General features: G+C 41.2%; 1 protein-coding gene across 6 annotated transcripts in view; it reads right to left on the reverse strand.

The window, feature by feature from the left end:
- CNOT6 (CCR4-NOT transcription complex subunit 6) overlaps nucleotides 1-20,007 on the reverse strand; it is a 34,403-nt gene extending 14,396 nt beyond the window's left edge. For 2 of the 6 annotated variants that reach the window (XM_074883381.1, XM_074883376.1), the window contains exons 1-3: nucleotides 17,353-17,519; nucleotides 4,014-4,127; nucleotides 1,307-1,493 (exon numbers count right to left, since the gene is read on the reverse strand). In XM_074883381.1, the coding sequence (XP_074739482.1) occupies nucleotides 1,307-1,493; nucleotides 4,014-4,125 (299 nt within the window). In that variant the 5' untranslated portion in view covers nucleotides 4,126-4,127; nucleotides 17,353-17,519. Of the gene's footprint in view, nucleotides 1-1,306; nucleotides 1,494-4,013; nucleotides 4,128-15,252; nucleotides 15,633-16,093; nucleotides 16,292-17,352; nucleotides 17,520-19,984 lie in introns of those variants that run through there. The other 4 variants (XM_074883379.1, XM_074883378.1, XM_074883377.1 and 1 more) reach the window with 4 other exon arrangements.
- Nucleotides 20,008-20,541: the final 534 nt, after the last annotated feature.

Here is a 20,541-nt window from a genome sequence, read left to right on the forward strand (position 1 = left end):
GTGGACAAAGGAGAGAAGAAACCTGTTACTAATAACTGCTTTTACTTGAAACAGTAATGCAAAGCTTTCTTTAGAACAGACTACTTCACAGCTGAAAACAACTATACAACACACTACAAAACAGAGCTGCCAATTATGCTCTAAAAAGCAAGGTCCCTTTGCTCAGCCTCCAAGGTTGAGTCTTTAACTGCTTTGGAATTTAAGCTTTTAGTACCAATTTAATCAGCTAGTTTAATCCTCCCCACAGAATGGACTTTTCTAAAGTAGAAGAAAATGCAATGACTGATATTTCTCTGTGCAAACTTGCTTTGCTTCCAGTTTCATTAGAGCTGTGCTGGCAGCCCATTTCTCTATTGTCTTCTTTACTTCTAATAACATTCTCATTACTTTTAGACTCAGTGTTTTCTGGATTTGAGAAAGGTGTCCAGAAATGTCTTCAAAATTAAAAGCAATGAAGGCAATTACTGGTACCTGTCTAATAAACCTAAGTTACAGCTCTTCCTTTGGGTCAAGGGCAAAAGGATGTTGCCTGTAAATATTTACTCTTGTATTAATTATTTATATATTTGTAAAATCACTGTTCTGTAAAGTTAAATACTATAGCCTTAACTATCATACAAATAGGCATAACTATTCGTGTTTCAATTCCAAAAGGAGGTATTCCATGCAAAATTTCCACATCTTAGCACCGTAAAATTGAGAAAAAACAAAAGGTACATTTAGAACATTTTTCTTCTTCCTAGTTTCTCCCAGGAACGCAGTTACATGATAGCAAACGTGGGAAGGAGACGATATTAGACAAGTTGCAGTTGTTATAAAAAATAAACAGAATAAGAACTACTGTTAAAGATTAATAAAGAGGAAAAAATTGTAGTTAGGATGATTATGAATGTTTAATCTGACCTTTTTCCTACCTTACTATGAGTTAAAGGCAGGGGTTTTTTGTGCATCAATATTTCTTAGAGAAAAACACCACATAAAGATTTGTAAAAGAGTCTGCAAAGAGACATCTAAGAGAGGAAACCCAACTTGGAAAAACATAAAATGGGTGATTGCCATAAAACCAAGCACTTCTGAAGCTCATTCCGTACTGTCATACATCGGAACAGGAGATCACAGGAAAGCCAGCACTGCTATAGCTGCACAGACCGTACCAAGTATTCAGGGAGACAGATAAAAAGGAGTGAGGAAGGGGGAATTTACTTATGCTTTTCACTTACTAGAACGTAAAAATTGTGCTGAAATTTAAAGTGTTGCTACAACAATAGTAAGAGAACAATTTTAACTCCTGTTAAAATTTACATACCTGAGTGACACCATGTTTCCGAGCTCTGCTGGTAAACTGCGGATTTTATTAGAGGACAGGTCCAGATATACCAGATTGTGAAGCTTGGCAATGTCTGAAGGAATACGGGATAAGGAATTGTCACTGAGATGCAAAGCTGTCAAATGGGTCAGTGTCCACAATGACGAACTTAAGCTCCTCACTTTCCCTGTGGAAGGAAGGTACAAAAAAAAAAAAAAAGAGAACATTTAAAATACCTAGGTTTAAGAATAATTACACATCTTATAAGTATGTAGGAGGGGTTTGGGGGGGGGTGGGGGGTGTGCTTGGGTTTTGTTGTGGTTTTTATTATTATTTTTTTATTCAATAAAAATTCAATTAATCATCAATTCTATAGATCAAAAAAATTCAGTGATGCATAAGAGAATGTAAGGTGTTGCCAAGGATACTTCGACTGGTTTTTCCAATCCATACTTAAGGTTTAAACATCTTTCCCCAATTCCATACAAAACAAGACATATTTACTAACTGACCATGAATTCAATAATTAACAGACATGTAAGAAACAGATTTTTTTCAATTATAGTTTACATTTGAGATGAAAGATGCTTCTTCGGTTTGCCCCTTATTTCTGCACATCTTTCAAACCAAAAATCTTTATTCTATGGCATTAATCCAGCCAAGAACAGATAGAAGCACTATATTTAGGGTGACTAAGATGCTTAGTTGAGAACATGGATTTCCATCTGGCATTCAACTAAAAGCTGCACAAACTATTGCCAGATATTTAAAAAAACGGTATGATTTTTGTATAAACTGAAGGGTGGAAACATGGATTTGTGTGACAGAATCAAGATTTTTACATTGCTTCATGCAAGGAATGTGAGATATCATCAGAAGGTCTCAAAACATTTCTTCTCTCCAAGATTTTTTTCCCCAGATCCTTTTTCATTTACAGAAGTCATCTCACTGTACCAAAAGCATCAGAAGAACAGTACCAACATCAGTTTGTCCAAGGCAAAAAGTTACTTGCGACAGCCTTTAAAAACCCCACCATAACTTACCAATATTAAAAACAGTCTGGTTAATATTATACCAACATACACACTTTATAATTCCTTTCCTTAAATGATTTTCTTCAAAATAAAAGAAGTCATATTTAGTGCCTGGGGAAAGCTACACCAATACACGTGTATCTGGGACTCAGCCCTGGTAACAAAGGGTTTAACACAGGTACCATTTCCAGTGACCTATAAGAAAGTGAGTGGCATAAAAAAGCCTGCAGTGAAAAAGCTCAGGGATTTAAATGAGAGCACTTAAAACATTTGTGGCTTTCTGTATTAGACGACCAAGTATTTAGCAAGGAAAAGACAGTGTGAACATTAACAAAAATATTGTCACATTTTATTTTGCAAGGCAAATGCATACAGTTCTTAAGGGATTCGTGCTACTGTAATGCTCATTAAAGAAATCTTTTGAAAGGTTGTATTTAAAAAAACATACAAGTCAATAGTTCTTTGTATTTTTAAAATTGAATTAACACCTCTTCCCCTCACAATGCAAACAGGTGACTGTAATCAAAGAAACCCTTGTAGCCGAAAGGATTTCCAATCAACATCACTGATCCATCCTCTTCACTACCTGCATCTCTTTTGGCTGGAATCAGAGATTACCAGGCATGAAAGGAAAGAGCCATCACTTAATGCATTTCCTATGCAGAGGCAGCAGATGTCCAAGTGGATATCCAAGCCTAATGCTGATACATAATGCTGATTCCTGAAGCAGCATTAAACTAGGTTTCTGCATCTGTAACCTTCAAGTAAAGAATGCTATTCACATGTTAAGGCACATGGCACTTGAAGACACAGATTCAATGATCTGGATGGAAAGACTCTTCACAATTAAAAGACCTCTGCTTGTATTCTTCCTTCCATAAATTTATCTATTAGACAGTCATTTAGAAATACCGCATACAATCTTTGCAGTCTCTTAAAGAACCTCCATATTTAAGTAAAATTTCAGCCTAAATTTACACCACCACAAAATAATTTTTAAATTCTTAAAATATTTGCTCTAATTTCCTTGTAAACACACTTCGTGTAGCAGAATCAGAATTTACTCTACAAATCAAGAGAGACTGGTATCCCACACCAGTTGGAATTCATGTTTATGAATTCTGAGCATTATCTTATTTTCAAGAAAAGATCCAAAAGTCAAACAGCAGTATCTCAAGGCTAGCACAGTTCTTGGATATTTTTTTTTTTTTTTTAAATCTCAGGAAGGGAGCAAAGATTTACAACTGCTTTTAAATGGAAAACTTCTGCTTCAGTAAAAACTATTCTGTCATGGACTAATACAACATTGTTGTTACATTACTTAAAGTAACAGCATATGTCTATACATCATCCCCCACTTCACCCTCTTCTCTTTGACAAATCAGATCTTAAATACATGCTCTCATCCACCCTGTCTTCTTAAAACAGAGCACTCACATCCACATCCTCATCTTTCCAACCTTCCTATGTGTTAGGATTCCCCACCTCCCTACATTATCCCAACCCAATCTCTTCCCTTGACACACCCAGAGGCTGGCAGCTGCTATGCTGGTGTGCTGGCTCACTTCAAGGTAGGTAACTCCACTCCAGACTTCTTGTTCAAGCCCGTACTATGTAGGCTAGTCTTAACTTGCAACGAGTTCATAACTCAGGGCCATCCCTCAGTTTCTTACCACTTATTTCCAACTCTGCCCAGTGTGATTTCTTTCCGTTGGCTGCTTCCTCTGAGGACATAATTGTGTACATCCTCCGTGGATCAGGTGGATCGTACTTTTCCTTGGGCATTCCTGTTGAGACAAAAAACCAAATAATTAAGACACTATATACTGAGAATTCTTTAAAAGATAATTTCTGTTTCAGTTAAATTTCATATTGGACATTCACTCCAAATACTTTTCAAAACTTCAGATAAATATAAGCCATGCCCATTTACAAACTTCACTGAGTGGGAAGACTGCTCTAAAACAGAAGAACACAGATTCCTGATGCTCCTAGAATAGCAGCACAGCCTAAGCCCCCCATCGAATATGTAATCTGTAAACCAACACAAACATTACATCCTGCAACCTTTCCAGGGTATATCACTGTGTCCATCAAAATCAATCCATCCTACCACAGGCACAAGCAACAAGCTATACAATTATTTATATGAAATAGAGAAATTCAATAATGCTGGCTCAAATCACATTTACAAACACATTACAAGCAATATTATGCAATTATTAAGCAAAATACAGCTATATTACAATACTACCCAAAAACACTCAATAAAGAGGAAGCTATATGGGTCAAAATTATGAGCACACCTACCTACCAGGTTTTTTAAGGCTTTCTAATTTTTTCACATCCCTGGACAGAGTGAACACATCAGAAAAGTGTTGTAATTATCTAGAGAATAAATAAGGAATAACTGTAAAAAAAAAAACCTAAAGTAGACTATCAACCAGACTTATTAACTGTTTACTGAATGTACTGGAAAGTGTTTACTCTGCATGTTAAAAAACAACAGAAAAAACCCCAAAAGTTCCAGCTAATTATGTATCTTAATTAAAATAAAGCTTTTAGGCACCACACACTTACTTTAACACAACAGCTCTTTTACTAATTCACACTCCTCCTTCCCTTTCCCACTGCCACTACTGGTGAAAAACAGGTTTCTTCAGTGAAAAGAAATTCCCCTTTAAAAAGTGAATTGTGGGTAAAAGGATGAGATTATAAATAGCAGCTGGGTGGAGCTCCTTAAAGAATGAAGGCACTTGAGTACCCAGGGTACTAGAATCACCAAGTGTAACACTTTCTTCTTCAAACTAAGCTAATTAAAGGAGATAAGACTGGATTATAACCACTAGAAAGGTAAAAGTAACTTCTCCCTGCAATAACTATGCTATATATTATTGCACTAGTTGCAAAGTAACATATACAGCATGTCTTCTGAAATTGCTATATATAATTATATATAATTCACAAAGACCAATGCCACACAGGAATGCTCCAGTGTGTCAGGAAACATTTACCTTCCTTGGTCATTTGATGCTTTTTCTTCTTGCAGCTCCCTGAATTAATAAATATGTTCCAATTTTTCAAGAAACGAAGCAGGTATACTAGAGACAGAAATCTCATTCAGTACAGAAACACGAACATTCCCCAGAGCACACTCAATCACATGCACTAATTAACAACCTTGCTGGTACCAGCAGCATATCACTCCTTGCTACCAGAAGAGGATGACATACTTTTCCAGTGGGTTTTGTTAATGTGCACTAAAACAATTACAGATTTAAGAATTTGAGGTTTTAACACTGGATCCTGGTGACCTTGTGCTCCTGGTCCATCCCTGGCACTATTCTCCCTCTCATTAAAGTTCCTGCTCTTGATGGTTTTCCCTCTCACTGCTGCATTTCACAGTGGACGATTCCCCGCTGTTTAAGATGACCAGGAGGAAAAAAAAGCAGCAAATGCTTGAGAGCCTCCTGGCTGGCTGCAGGAGCTGCTGCTGACCAACATCATCACTGACATCGGCCACACCAGAACACCAAGGACACTGTCACACCAAGTCTCAGAGCATCTTTATCCCATCACATAGAGATTCCTCAGGATATGACAGCAAGGCTAAATTTGAGCTGTATTTCACAGGACATCATTAAACATGAGCGCAATATCTTGAATTGCATTTCAAAACTTCACACCATGGAGTAGTTCAAGAAAATCAGTCTCTTCTACAAATCACTGTCTCTCCTCCTTTCTCTACCTCCCCAAATCCAATTTTAGAGCCTGCTGAGCTGCTACGGTTAAACGTAAAAGCTGAGGTAAACGTCAGATTAAGCGATACAGTTTTGTCAGACTAAAGCAATTTTTAGTAAGACCCATTAAATGGTGTTGAACAACCTTGAAGCCATTGATAACTGCAGCTTTAAACTATCATGATGATCATTTTCAAAAGAGCTTGCACACATCTGTAATTTTCAGTTGCACCAACACAGACGGTGGAAACCACCACTGAACATTAGGCTCTTATCACATACAGCAAGTTAGTTCATGAAGGTGAAAATCTTCATAAACAAAGATATGACATGGATGCCGGGAACACACCCCAGACTACATAAATTTAATGAAGAGGACATTTACATATGTTTGAATGCAAATGAAACTGTTTACTATCTTGTACCAGGTTATTAAAATTGTTATTTAAATAGTTGTAAAAAAAAAAAAAAAGAAGAACTTGAGAGTTCAAGGAATGTGGCTGCCCATTTCCACCCTGGGTCACAGTCCCAACACAGAATTAACACCCCTTACCCCAAAGCAACTGAGCTAAACAAGGCCGATGAGGTCAAGAGCACAGAGGGTCTGCCATAGGGAATTAGATCTTGAGGCTTCAGTGCAGACAGTTTTAAGCCCTGGTTTGCACGGAGGGTACTGAGAAAGGGAGTAGGACAGGGCAAGGGAGAAGAGCAGCAGACAAGATCCTTCAGGGAAAGGTGCAGGGCAAGGATGATAAGGATCAGAGAGAGAAGAAGAAAAAACCTGAAGGTTGTACAGTCAAGGGAGGGCAACCTGTTAGAAGAAGAGCTGACAAAGTTGGCTAATACAGCAGGTGGGTGATGGAGCACTGGCTCTGGCTTCACCCGGGAACAGACCACTGGAGACAAGGCCAAATGTTCACAGGTTGAGGAGCACCTGTACCGATGGCTGCCTGTCTCTCCACATTAAAGCAATGAGTGCAGTCAGGTGATGAACAGCCAGGCTAGGTGTTGTTTTACAGAACTGTCCTGGACGAGAGGCACTGTGATTACCAGCAGCCATGCGAGTGGTGTGCTCTGCTCCTGAGGAGCTCTTACAGCTGCAGCACCAGTGCCATTACGGGTGTGGTGTCAGGAGGGGTTGGTGGCCTAGAAAAGAAGGTGTTGCTTGAAGGCCCAGCTGTTTTAGCTACACTGCTAACTGTAGAAGAGTGGGAAGAGTTCAGACCATTGCCTGACAAGATTTCTGAAATGGTAAGTCTTCTAGGCTACAGGTGTGTGTAAAGTGGAAGCTGGACTATGAGGTAGTTAGTGCTCCAGACGACTATGTAAACTACTGATAAATAATGCCTCTAAAATGGAGAAATTATAGTCTGGTAAACTGCTTTGAGTGACAGGGCAGAAAAGATGCTGATTTCTTTCCTGTTCTTCCCTTCTGCCATTTTTACAAAACTGGAAGATGGTGGGGAGAAGGATTTAATCAAAGTAAGTAGGTGAGCAGTTTTTCTGAGTGTAGGTTTTTTTTTTTTTTTTCAAAAAAACCCCACCAACACCAACAGAAAACACTACAGCAGTTCCTCATTTCCTGAAATTCTGTAACACCACAGATAAAACTAACTCTATTTCAAAACTAAATGTACTAGACAACCCCTGGAGGCCAAGTACCATCAACCTTTTACAGTATTAGTTTTACTATAAATGTAGATACCAAGTTTGCCCCAAAAACTCTCCTAGAAACATCAACTTCTTCCACCTCAAAATTTAAATTAGGCAAAGAAAACCCAAATTCTAAAACTTTGTAGAAAACAATGAACAAGTGAGGGCAATGTGGGTTAGTGTTCAGACACAACTTTATCTGACCTAATCAACTATTCTGAAATAACTGCTTCAATACTTACTAAGCAGCACCTACAACTCCCATTTACAGATATACAAAAGTACCTTTAGATATACCTCAAGATCACTACGCTGAAGCACTGCAACTCTGCTTCTGAAACTTCTTGACATATGTTGACTGCTTTTGACTTCCCCCCCGGCCTTTACTTGATATTACTTACCACTAATAAACTAATGTAGATCAGGAGATAGCCAGAAGGGAGAAGTAAACAAAGTAGCACCACACCTGATCAACTGCAGAATTACTCAAACTTCTTGATACTTTAATTAAAAACAGTGAATAAACTATAAAAAACTAGATCTAACAAAATTAGAAGTAACAAGATAACTGAAATATATTTTCCACTTATTGATGTAGTACAGTATTACTCACCAAATAAATGACTTTTACACTGCTGAAAAGTAGCAGGATAGAAAGCAATCTGCAGTACTTCCTATTAATTATAAACCATTAAGTCGCTCAAAGATTTCGTAAGGAAGCAATAGCACATCTGAGAGAGTTTTTTTTCCTTTCTTTCTCCAAATCCTAATACTGGAAGCTCATCCCAGACCATTCATTTGTAACCTTGTGCCTTTAACCTTGAAGCTCTTTTCCATGTAATCCAAAGTTTCATTTGAAAATAGGTTCCAATGACCTTCCCCATGAACATAAGTGTTTCTTAAGTTGACTGATATGTCTTGAATTCAAAGTTAATTTAGGATCCTCCTCGCCCCCCCCCACCAGCCACTTGCACTGTGGTTTTACAACGCATGAAGCAGAACTAAGCTGGTCCTGCTGCAGTTCCTTCCTCCCTGGGACTGTGTATTTCTACTTCACTCTTGCATCAGCACTGACTTTTGTCCGATAAGAAAAGGAGCTGGTGAAGAGAATTAAACTGGCCAAAAGCTAAGACGGAGGAGGAAAAAGAAATATTTGAGGGAGCCTAGCTGCCTGTATCATTATTCCTGCAATGTATGTGTGGATTTGCAGCACAGCTGTTTATGGGACTGAAATCAGGACAACACCACACTTGTCTTTCTGGCCACACCTACCCGAAATCTCTTCTTGCACAGCAGGAAGCAAAAGCCTTGCTTGCAGCTACCCTCATCTATGCATTAGTTAAATAGTAACACTGAACAAAGTCTAAAATCCTAACTGAAGTCAAAGTACACTGCTTTTTAGATAACTTAAATCTGTAGCAGTTCTAGCAATGTATATGCTAATCAGAAATGTTAACCTGTATTTAAAGCATTAATCTCGACTGTTGAGCTTTATTAGAACGAACAGAAATTACTGCTTTAAACTCCAAACAGTGACCCTCTTCAAAGGGAACGTAGAACAGAAGTACATCTAAAAGATACCTACTATGCTTTGGAAAAAATTCTTTAATTTCATAGTGTTGTAGTTCAGCATTTACCATAAAACTCAAGATTTGCTCAAAGATCTGCAACCCATTCTTTAAACAAGTGCTTTTCCAAAGTGAATCAAGCTTACTGCTTTCACCTTCTTGTCACTGATGGCACTTTACTCAGCAAGTTACGAATTTCTATGGCAACTTAATTCCATTTCAGCTTAAAGTACAGGCAAATGAAGCAACAACCCTGCATAAACAGACACTGTCCCTGGCCAGGATGACAAGGTGCAACATCTGTCTTCTCACACAAAAAGCAAAAGAAGCTTGAACAGGCTTATGATAAAGGTCAGTCCCTACAGAATTTACACACTTGAATTGATGTGTTGAGTCAATGACTATATTTATCCTCAGTCTATATCATGCACGGGCAGCAAACATGACAGTGATCTTACTGAAAAAAAAAAACCCAACTATTTTCAGTATTAAGTATATAGAATCGAAAAAATAAGACTAGGAAAAGTCCAATTGGAAAATTAGCTAAAGGATAACACCTGCATTTTTCAGAACACATACTGCAAATTAAAAATTTCCTTTTACCTAGTGTGAGGAAGGATGGTACGTAACAGCTGTGTGTCCAGGCAGCACCAGAGCAGCACAGGGGAGCAGCACAAGAATGACTCCTGAAACACTCCCTGCCCCCAAGAGGCTCAACTATGTGGGAAAGCATCAAGATCCCTTTAACCCAATTTATAGCTTAATGTTGGAATAATCTAAGTTAAAAAAATTAAAGTGCTGTTGAGTCAACAGAAAGTCAATTGATTCATTCCAAGTGGTTTTTTTCACTTGGTAGGATCACATTTTTAGTGGCTGTTAGCATATTAAGATTTAATAGCTTCATCAGGGAAGTAATGCTTCTTCATCATATTTTGAGGACTTCTAAAACTAGAGTTTTACATGACTGCCAATACAAACCCACAAGTTACCCTTCCTCTTTTTCAGACTTAGATAATGCAGTGGGATGTGAACATGCATTACAACTATGTAATAATAAATACAGGATACTGTTTAAGTCAATACACATTAGTTCATGTGAGTATATCTGGAATATGACTAATCAGATGAGTTATTTGATTTTGCATATATAAGTTCTGATACAGAAAACTCTGAAGTTGACATATGGTTTAATATTCTTTCAAAAAAATCTATAAAGCTGTAAAAGTTCTGCAAAACCCTTAATCTAGCCGAAGCTGACTAAAATGAGACAAAACCCTCCTGAAATTTAAGAAAAACAAAGCATCCCAGTTCATATCAACTGGGCCATGAATGCCAAAGAGTATATTTGCTGTTTTCAAATCAGGAGGACTTGATTAGACTATAGAGCTATACAGCACCGACAAGATCAGGCTTTAAATTTTAAATCTAAAAATCAGCCAATTCATATTTTTAAGACGACCATATTATTAACTTTTGTCCTGCAGGTATTTCAAATTTAATAAAGGTTTCTTCATCCTTCTTAACTGCTTGTTTACAGAAATGAAACTGGTGGATTACAAGGAGTGTGGCAGGGGTAGGCAGATTGCCATTTTCCAAACCTCTCCTTCTCCTCTTGACCAACCTGCCACCCCTCCGCTCCACTCGCAATCACAGTTTCCTATTTGATGACCAACCTGCAGCCTGGTATTTTAATGGTGTAGATGTAATCCCCTAAAATTTGGAAGATGTGAAAAACTTATTAACCATAGTTTCACTAGTGCAAAGAAGCAATTCTCACTTTCATGTTCAGTTGCTATGAAGACCAGTTTGGGTTCAAAAGAGAACTCTAAAATGGTCAGAATGCAAAAGGCACAATTCAGCATAGAGGTCCTTGACTGCTCCATTTTCTAGACAGACCTACAAGATAGATCTATTTTATCTGACTCATGATAAAGAACTCAAATGCCCACCCCTTACCCTGCACAACATCTAATGATTAGAAATACTACGTTCAAATGCTCTCAGTGTAGCGCATAGTCCAGATGATTAGAATAGTTCTTAATTATCAGCAATTGTATGTAATTATGCCTATAGTAAAAGGCTGCTGTATACAAAACAAACATTAACACAAAACCAAATTGCAAAGCAAAGGCTGACCTTTAACTGGTATCCCTAGAAACACTTTGCCTAGCTAACGAGTACTACACAACATTCAGATTTCTGCATTTTCTATTTTAGTGTATTCTGAAATGCCAATACATTAAAAGATCAGTCAGGTTAACTAATTACTTTAAGAATTCACTTGCATTACATAATTATATACTGTAAGATGGAACCTAAAAGATTAACTTTAAAAGGAAGAGTTCTGTCATAAAACATTCAGCTTCAGGTTTTAAAAATGCAGATAGGCAGTAAGACCAAGGCCTAAAAACTTCACCTACAAACGTCTTCAGAAAGCTAATGAGAATGGTCTTACACTCAAAAACATTAATACAATACCAACTCTCACTCCACTGGCTGTGTCCAGTCATATTTGACAATTTAGTTATGATTCTTCACTATACATGGAACATTAATCCTTGTTTAGAGTAACTGCTGCACAATTTCTTATCTCGGTCCAAGCCAGTAGCTATTCTAAATACTGGCACATATTCCACAACGTTCCTTACCACATTTTCCTTTATGCGTCTGCAGAATACTGACCACATTTCTGTTGTTTTGTGGCTGAAAACATGAAGTCACCACAAAAAACCATTATTCTCTTAGCCTTGCAGTAGAATTTAGGAGTAAGAGAGAACCTAGCTATTTTAAATGAAGTTTGGACATGAGCTCATTTTCAGCATTCCTGCTACAGATCTGAACGAGAGCTTGACAAGAGGTGTCAGTATCTAAATTTAAAAAAAACTCTTCGCCTTCCTAAAAAACAATCTCTAGATATTTAAATGCTTGTTAATATTAGAGCTGCTAAACTAACTGAAGTTCAGGATATTACAGACCTTGTTCACGCAGTTCATGCTCTAGTTCATCTAGCCACATCCTGATAAAAGCAACCAGCCTATTCATAGACTGTTTTTACTTCAAATTAAACCAACAAGCCTGAGAATGTTGTTCCACAACCACACTCTTGCACAACAAAGCCAACTTGAGACTTCTTTCCTGTCCCCATGTTCCACTTCATCACCTCTCTCCATTGTGTTGATGCAGCTGTTTGTGAGGCAATGCTGAAAACCGATGATACCCAGCTAAGAAAGTGGGATTTATTTTTTTTAAAAAAAGTATCACCGCTCCAGCCATGTCACTGGTTGGTTTTCAGTGTTACTCCAACAATGGCTGTACTGACATAGATTATGCGTAGTTAATGAGCAACCAAAGTAGCAGCTTTCCAAGTTCTACCACAAAAGTTCTGACGTAGTATAGCAGAAGAAACCATGGGGTGATCTAGCCCATTGCTCTCCACATAGAAAGCATTTATGCCATGACTGACAATTACTGTACAATCAATTCTCGTATCTCCAGAGGTGGATCTTTCATGATGTTCCTCAGCAAAGCAAGGATTTCTTCAGTTTTAATTATTCTTCATACAGATTACTTGTTCCTGAAAGTACTCTATTTACAGAGGAGTTGTGATCAAGGCAGCACTGAAACTCCTCTTAGTCCACAGGACCTTTGCTTTGTCAGGCAAAGCTCTTCTGTTGGGTGGACATCTGTTAAAACGTCTTTAAAAGAATATTAAAAAGTGTTAATGGTCAGAATTTGGCATAAACCATCTTAATACTTTTTATTATTTAGTCATTACAATGCCATCTCCTTGTTCTGACAGGTGATACACATCAGACAGTACACACTTAAACCTAGATGTTTTAGTTTAGTTTCAAGCCTTCCTGTCTTTGTAGGTGTCGATTCAACGTGGGTTTTGTTCCAAAAAGCACATGAAAGGATCTGTCTCTGAAGCGCAGCCAGTGCTTAAAGTTTTTTTTTGATCCCAGACTCTGCAAACTGATCTATGCAGAGATACACTTTTGTGGAGCGTCATTTAAATCAGATCAACTTGCAGGATCCACACCTCACTCATCAATGTACTCCAAAATAGGTCAAGCAGTAAAGATGCACAGATTATTTGTAATATACAGTATACCAAACTACAGTATACTTCATGGTCTCCTAACTATGGCAAGATGACCATAATATAATGGTCAATGCCCTAATGACATGAGCTACCACGCAGATTGCTTCTTCATGTTCTAGAACCCCCCAGTCTTCAGACTGAAACTGCTGCCTTGCTAAGGAAAGGGGGAAACTCAACGAGCGGAAGGAGACCTTGGAGATACTGGTATTATAAAATGGTATAGGCACTTTAGGATGGTCTCAAGGTAGGAAGCCACTCCACTTGTGGAATAAAGGCTGTGTATCAGGAACATGAACTAAGGCACACAAGAGAGACATCAAAATATCCAGGCTGTGATCCCAACATCTAGGTGGCAGCCTCTATAAACACACTTAACGGACTTCCCAGTCAAAAAAAAAACCCAAACCCCAAATCAATCTCTTCCTGCAGAGCTTCATTATAGCATAAATCTGAATACTAACAGCAAGTACTTTAAGTTCTAAAGTAAACAACTATGTATGTATTTTCTGCTCCTAGTCCCTCCTTGACACTTTCACTTAAAAAGAGCCCTCTGAGGCATTAACAAAAGGATTCATGTTGCAGTCTTACAAAAGAAAAAATTGAGTTGTTGCCAATTTTTTTTTTTTTTAAATAAGCACCATCTTGGAAGTGTAATTAGTAGCTCAAAAGTACACGTTAAGCATTTAAACAGTTTATTCTATGGGACCTGCCTAAGCATCTGTAAACTCAACTGCAGAAATCGCTTCATGTAGAAATTGTGAGTGCGGGTCCCCAAGTTTATGCCAAGTTTCCCTGTTCAGTGGATTTCCTCAACCTAATTTCAATGTAGGAACATAAATGATGTCACTTAATACAATGCTAATAATCCTGCAGGATACTGTACAATAATCACACTTCCAAGTGTAAAGCACCAACATTGAAGAAGGAATACAAAACAGATGAAACCCTGCAGTGATTCAGTTTGAGCAATTTATGTATAAAGCTTTCAAAATTACACCATGAAGAAGCCTAAATTTAGACTGGATTCAGTAATCTCAGTATTTTGACACTGAAAGTAGTGTAAAATCTCAATATACGGATTAAAAAAACCCAGATGCACTGAATGCAACAGGCCAAGCATTAACCTCTGTCTCATGCAACTAGGACTAAAATCTAGAGGTAGGGTCTGTTGAGATTATTCTTGTGGGTTTTTCAGGTCAGTGGCAGTTTTTTCAAGCTCATCATATGCAACTGTAGCTTCTGAATACTATATATTTCTCCGATCAGAAAAACCCTAAGGAAATAAGTGACAATTCCTGTACATTCTTTCAATTCTGAAGACTGAAAGGCATCTTCATTCATAAAGATACCAGCTGTGTACAATCTTTGCTTAATGCGGCGCCATTTGGGCCAGAGATGTAATGGTACAGACTGCACATATACAGCCAAAATTACATGACAAAACCGGAAAATAATTCAAAACTCAACAGTCTGTTAGCAAACAGAACCAGGGCCCCTGCAACATGGACTGCCTGTTGTAGCAGGTGCTGCACAACTGGAAGGAGGAACTGTGGTTCACCTCCCGGCCTCCTAGGCAGGTGGTAACCCAAACAAGACCACACACTGCACTACAAACAAAAAAACTTAGTTTTTAGGTGACAGATTAACAGGACCGTTTTTATTTATGCTGCCATGCTTTTAAAAGTAGATGCTTTTGTTCATGCATTGGGAAAGAATTGTCTTCCTAATTATCTAGTACAGCCTGATCTTAATGATTTTTACCTAAAGAGATACTATGCTCATTCAATTTGTAACCCTTCATAACGTGTTTTCAAGTCTTCATACATAAAATACCAGAAGTATTTACCTGCCCATGCAGTATTACAGTCTCATCTATCTTTGTATTTCAGTTCTTCCTCTAAAATTCAAGCAAAGTAAACAGCCTGAACACATCAAGACCGCATTCAGAGTTCAACTTCAAAACGCAAACAGAAAAGAGATGCATGGTAGTATCCTTTTTATAAATGGAACAATCCAAGCGATTCAGGTGAAAAGTGAACAAAGAGTTAATCCAAATGCGAAGGGCTCCATTTCAGTAATAGCATGAATAAACCCCCACAGAAGGCTTCATTGCTAGCAGCAAACTCCACAGAGTCCAGATGAACCAGCAGGAAGAACAGAGGGCGGATAATCCTGTAAAATTACCCCAGTGGAAATGTTGATAAATTCCCAATTACGGGACCTGCTCTAGAATGAAAAAAAAATGCAAGATACAATACAATTACCAGTCAACACTTGCACATCTTTGTATTTAAGCCAGACAAATACCACAGGTATTTCTTAATCCCTTGAATCTTGAATTAGTTACCCATTGTGGCGAAATCTAGATTAAGAAAACAAGCCCCAGAAATCAAATGAAAAACCAGAAGATCTGCAACACTAGCTACAAAGCAAATACCTGTTTGTGAAGTTATATTTTCAGTAATACAATTTTTTATGCGTTTGTGGAAACACAGGTATCGGTATTAAAAAAACAAACACAACAAAGCCTCTGGTTTTACTGTATTTGTTCTGACTGTATTTCTTATATTACACAAAGCAAAGTAGGTTTTGTATGAATTTTTAATGTGCGTGGAAAAATTGCTCATAAAATACGTGTTCACAATCCATAAGTATATCAAGATAGAAACAGGTGCACATATACCTACTTTTCTAAAGCCTTGTCTGATCCCAGGCTTAAAATTCTCTATAAAATTCTAAATGAGAAGCGCTGTCCTGTGAGCGCGACGGCAGATCACGGAGCGCGGGAGCTCCTACACGGCGCAGGAGTTCCGCGCCCGGTTCAGGTGCTCAGTCCCTACCCACCTGCCCCAGACTCGAAGGAAGACGACAACAATCCCCCCTAATTAGCTCAATCAAGGACCGATTGCCGCCCGAGCCCGCCGTTTCCCCGCCCCCATTCCCCTCTGTTTATCCCTGCATGCGTCTGTCCCGCGGCCTCACGTGCCGGCGCCCGGCCCGCCTCCCGCGCTCCCCCATTGGCCGCCGCGGCTGGCAATCACCCCCCCGCGCCTGCCTCGCCGTTTCCCTCCGCCGGAACGAGCTAGGGCCGCTCCGGGGCCCCGGTGCCAGCCAGGCCTCGGCTCCCGCTGCCGGCGGGGCGGGCGGCTGCCGGCAGCTCCTTCCGGAGCAGGAGAGGCGCGGCGCTGGCAGGGCAGCGCTGCCGGTGCTCGGTGCGCTCCCAGCGAGGCGCGGCGGCCTCCGGGGAGGCAGAGGCGCGGGGGGAGCCGCGCGCTGAGGGTGGACGGGCAATTACCAGATTGATGTCATTTCCCTCTGCCTTTGTTTAATTATTTTAAACTCAATTGCACAGTGAGGAAAAAACAACAAACAACAACAACGAAAAAAAAAAAACTTCAGGCTTCCAGATGCCATTATACTAATTTCTCTTAATTGCCTTCCCGGTGCAAATAAACCCGGGCTCCCTGTGAGGCGCCGCCCGGCCCGGCTCCCCCCCGCACGCCGGGTGGGTGTTTACCGGCCTCCGGCCGGGGGTGCGCGGCCGGGCAAGGTCCCGTCGGCGGAGCCCCCTTCCCCCGCCTTGCTACCGGCCATTTCCCAGCCGCTTCCCCGCGGCGCGGAGCCTCCCCCGGCCGTCCCCGCAGCAACAACCGCCCGGGGCCCAGCGCTTCCTCCAGCGCCGCCCCCCGCCCCTTCCCCAGAGCCCCCTCACGCTCAGAGGGGCCTCGCCCCCCCAATGACACCCCCCAAACACCACAACGCGGGGGAGCCCCCCCCAGCCCGAACTCTGAGGAAGGCTCCCCCCGCCCTCCGCCGTAATAACGCCGCTCCCTTCCCCCACAGCACACTCTCCCCCCCCCCCTCCCCAAGTACTGCCCCCCCGAGCGAGAGCCCCCCCTCGAGGCGAGGCGCCGCGGACGCCCCCCGCGGCGGGGGCCGCCCCTACCTGTGGCTGCAGCATCCCCGTCCCCCCGCCGCCCTCGCTCCGCCGCCTGCCTGGCTCTTTGTTTCCTGCCGCGGGCCGGACGGGAGAGCAGCTCCCCCCCGCCTCCTCCTCACACTCATTGAAAGCAAACAAGCATCATGGCGGCGCTGGCGGCGGCAGCGGCTGCGGGCGGGCCGGCCCTCCTCCTCCTCCTCCCTCCTCCTCCTCCTCCTCCTCCTCCTCTCCCTCCGCCCCGCCTGCTCAGGCCGCTCGTACTCCGCGCACGCTCCGCGGCTGCGGAGGGGAACGCGGGGTGGGAGGCCGGGGCGAGCTCGGGGAGCACCCGCGGGTGGGGGGAACAGAGGGGCTCGGGGGGGCTGCGGCGGAGCTGGGCAAGGGGTAGAGGGGCCGGGGGGGGGGGTGATAAAAGGTGCGGGGAGGCGTTTGGCGGGGTGTTTTGGGGTACCCCTGTAGGAATCGGGGAGGGGGGCAGAAAAGTGGGGGAAAGTAACGCGTCAGCTGTATCGTAAAACACAAAACCAGTATAAACGGTATATCGCAGGGAAACGGTTTCTAGCAGGAGCTCAGAAGCCTAATTTAAATAGTCGCTTGTTTGAAAAAGAACTTTAAATTCTCCTGCAAAAGTCCGGATCAGGAACTCTCAAACTTGCAGTGGACGTGCTCAGGCGAAAGGTGGATGGTGTGCTGAACGCTTTTTAGGAAAGAGGAGATCTTTTCTACGTGTCTTTGATAGCAAAGGATCTGGGGCACTATTTTGCTATGACATTGGCACAGTGTTTACCGTGAAATGGCCACCAGAATTGCCATCAGCACCTTTGTGAAACTCAGATTACGGCTCACGTAATTTTCTCTCGAGTCAGTTAATGGATGCATACCAAGATATTTGGAAAAATAAAGGACATTCTTGTTATGTGGTGTTACTACTGCCCCTGTGCAACAAGACTTTACAGTAAGACGAGAGGTGCTAGATGAAGTGATGGTGGGGAAGTGCCATCCGTGGTGGTGTATTGGCCAAAATCATAATAATGACTTCCTAATGAAGGCTTCCCTCTGATTTTCAGAGAGTTAAAATGTTCAAGCATTGGTGATGTGGCAGCAAACGTGCGCTTGGTATGCACCACCTCACTGAAAGGAATAGTAAAGAAAAAGACTTTATCCCAGATACACAACCCTATTTCTGAACTAGGGAAGCTAAATGAGAATTGAAGCCTCATCTGTTTAGGTATAACTGGATACGTAGCTGGAAATAAATGGCACTCACACTGTTGTGCGATAAGGCATTCTCTTTTAACATAATTTAAAGGAGGATGGCACCTGGTCGTGCTTCTGAGGAGCACCACCACCAACCATCGACAGGCGCAGCACTTTGAAAAAGATGACCGTGGCACGCTGTGTACCAAACCCGATCGCAGAACATCCTCCGTTGAAAGGCTGAGCCCTTGGGCACTTTGTTGGAAATAATCCTGCTATATTTCAGATTTCTGTTCAGCCTTATCATATCACGTATCTGAAATGCTCTCGGATGATAAACTATCTCCTCGCTGCATGGTGCAGTCCTGTGCTAGGGATATCTGAGCTAGCTCCGTTACGGGATGCGGCACGGGCTCTGGCAGAAGAGCCATATCTGCTTCCTGGGCTTGGCTGGCTCTGGAGAGCTGACAGTCATTCAGAACTAACTCGAGTAGCTCTACATGTCATTCTCCTGCACTGCATGTCTTTTCTTTCCGATAACCAGCTGTCCCACACATTCTTCAGTTAATACTTTCTAGGTCAGATATGGCCTCAGTAGACTATATCATTTTGCTCAGAGCTAATTCTCCAAAAGCAGTAGGAAAGTCTTTGAATACGTTGCAGGATTTTCCAGGAATTGCTGCTCAGCAAAGAAAATTCAGCTGATCATAAGTCTCTCAAAAAACGCTTGCAGGGAAATTTCATTCCTCGGGGATGGATGCTGGGGTAATATTACAGTAGACTTGGAAGGGTCTACCGGCGAGGGCCTTCATCACTGCAAATGGAGAACTAATGGCAGAAAATACTAGTAATTCTCAAATAACAGATAAGCAAAAAGAGCATTAGAGGAACTAATTTAAAAGAAATTAAAAAATAATTCTGTATTATTGCCCATTATATAAACTAACAGGAGATCCCAGCGATTTGGCAGACTTCAAGTTAATCAACTTTCTGATAACTTTACAGGTTATTAAAACCAGCAATATTTGAAGAGTCTAAAGTTATGGCCTTTTATGTCAACAATTTTTCTTTGAACTGCCAGCTTGCCTATGTGGTTTGAAACAACAGAATGAAGTAAAAACAGGTATGGGGGTGTTTTTTTTAGAAACTGTTATGCTTCACTGAATTTCCTGTGCAGAAGTGCTGTTGCTCATCTGTACATATGATTAACTTTTGCTCCCTGTAAGTGTTATCAGATCTGTAACCAGGCAAACACTGGAGCAGATGGTCAGTGCCAGTATCGGTGTTTCTGGTCTGGGTGCTTAATGAGATCTGAGAGTGTAATATGAGCCTCTTTCATTTTGTCTGTCTGGCATGGCAGATATACTTCGTGCAAGTGCTCTTGTTGCTCAAGGTCACAGATTCATCAATCAAAAGAGACCCCTTCCCATTAATCTTTTACCTGATCATGACAGTTTCCATACGTCTCAGGAGCTGCCGTGTCGCATGGAGTGCCGTTGTCCTGAGTTCAGGGCAGTTCTGCTGTGAAGGACAATCAGATTAGAGCAGAAATTAGTCACTTTTTAAAACACCATGTTAAATTTACCATGTTCTGAGTGTAAGTTTTCACTCATTAACCCTAAAACAAAAATACCCTCTTGTGCTGTGGAATAAGGCTTCAGTTGGGGCACATCTTGCTTGCGACACACAACCATGTGTCCCCACAAAATGAAGGTCAATGTCCCACAACTTTTCTGACCTTACACCTGGAGATAGAAGTATTTGCTACGAGTAGTTTAAAAACTCTTAACACCCCTGCCATCTCCCCTCTTCACACGTACATCCAAGCAGGAGCTGGGGTGTGTGCCTGGGAGGGCTCGGGGAGGGCTGCTTGGTCCCTCTTACCAACACTTACAGCTGGTTTGAGGTTCTGTTGCCTCCGTGCACTGACAGAGGGATGTGAAACTTGTGGTAGAGAGCTGTCTTTGTGGCTGAGCTATGGTACTTTTTGCTTTGTTT

Source organism: Strix uralensis, chromosome 14, assembly GCF_047716275.1.
Source record: "Strix uralensis isolate ZFMK-TIS-50842 chromosome 14, bStrUra1, whole genome shotgun sequence".
Taxonomy (NCBI): domain Eukaryota; kingdom Metazoa; phylum Chordata; class Aves; order Strigiformes; family Strigidae; genus Strix; species Strix uralensis.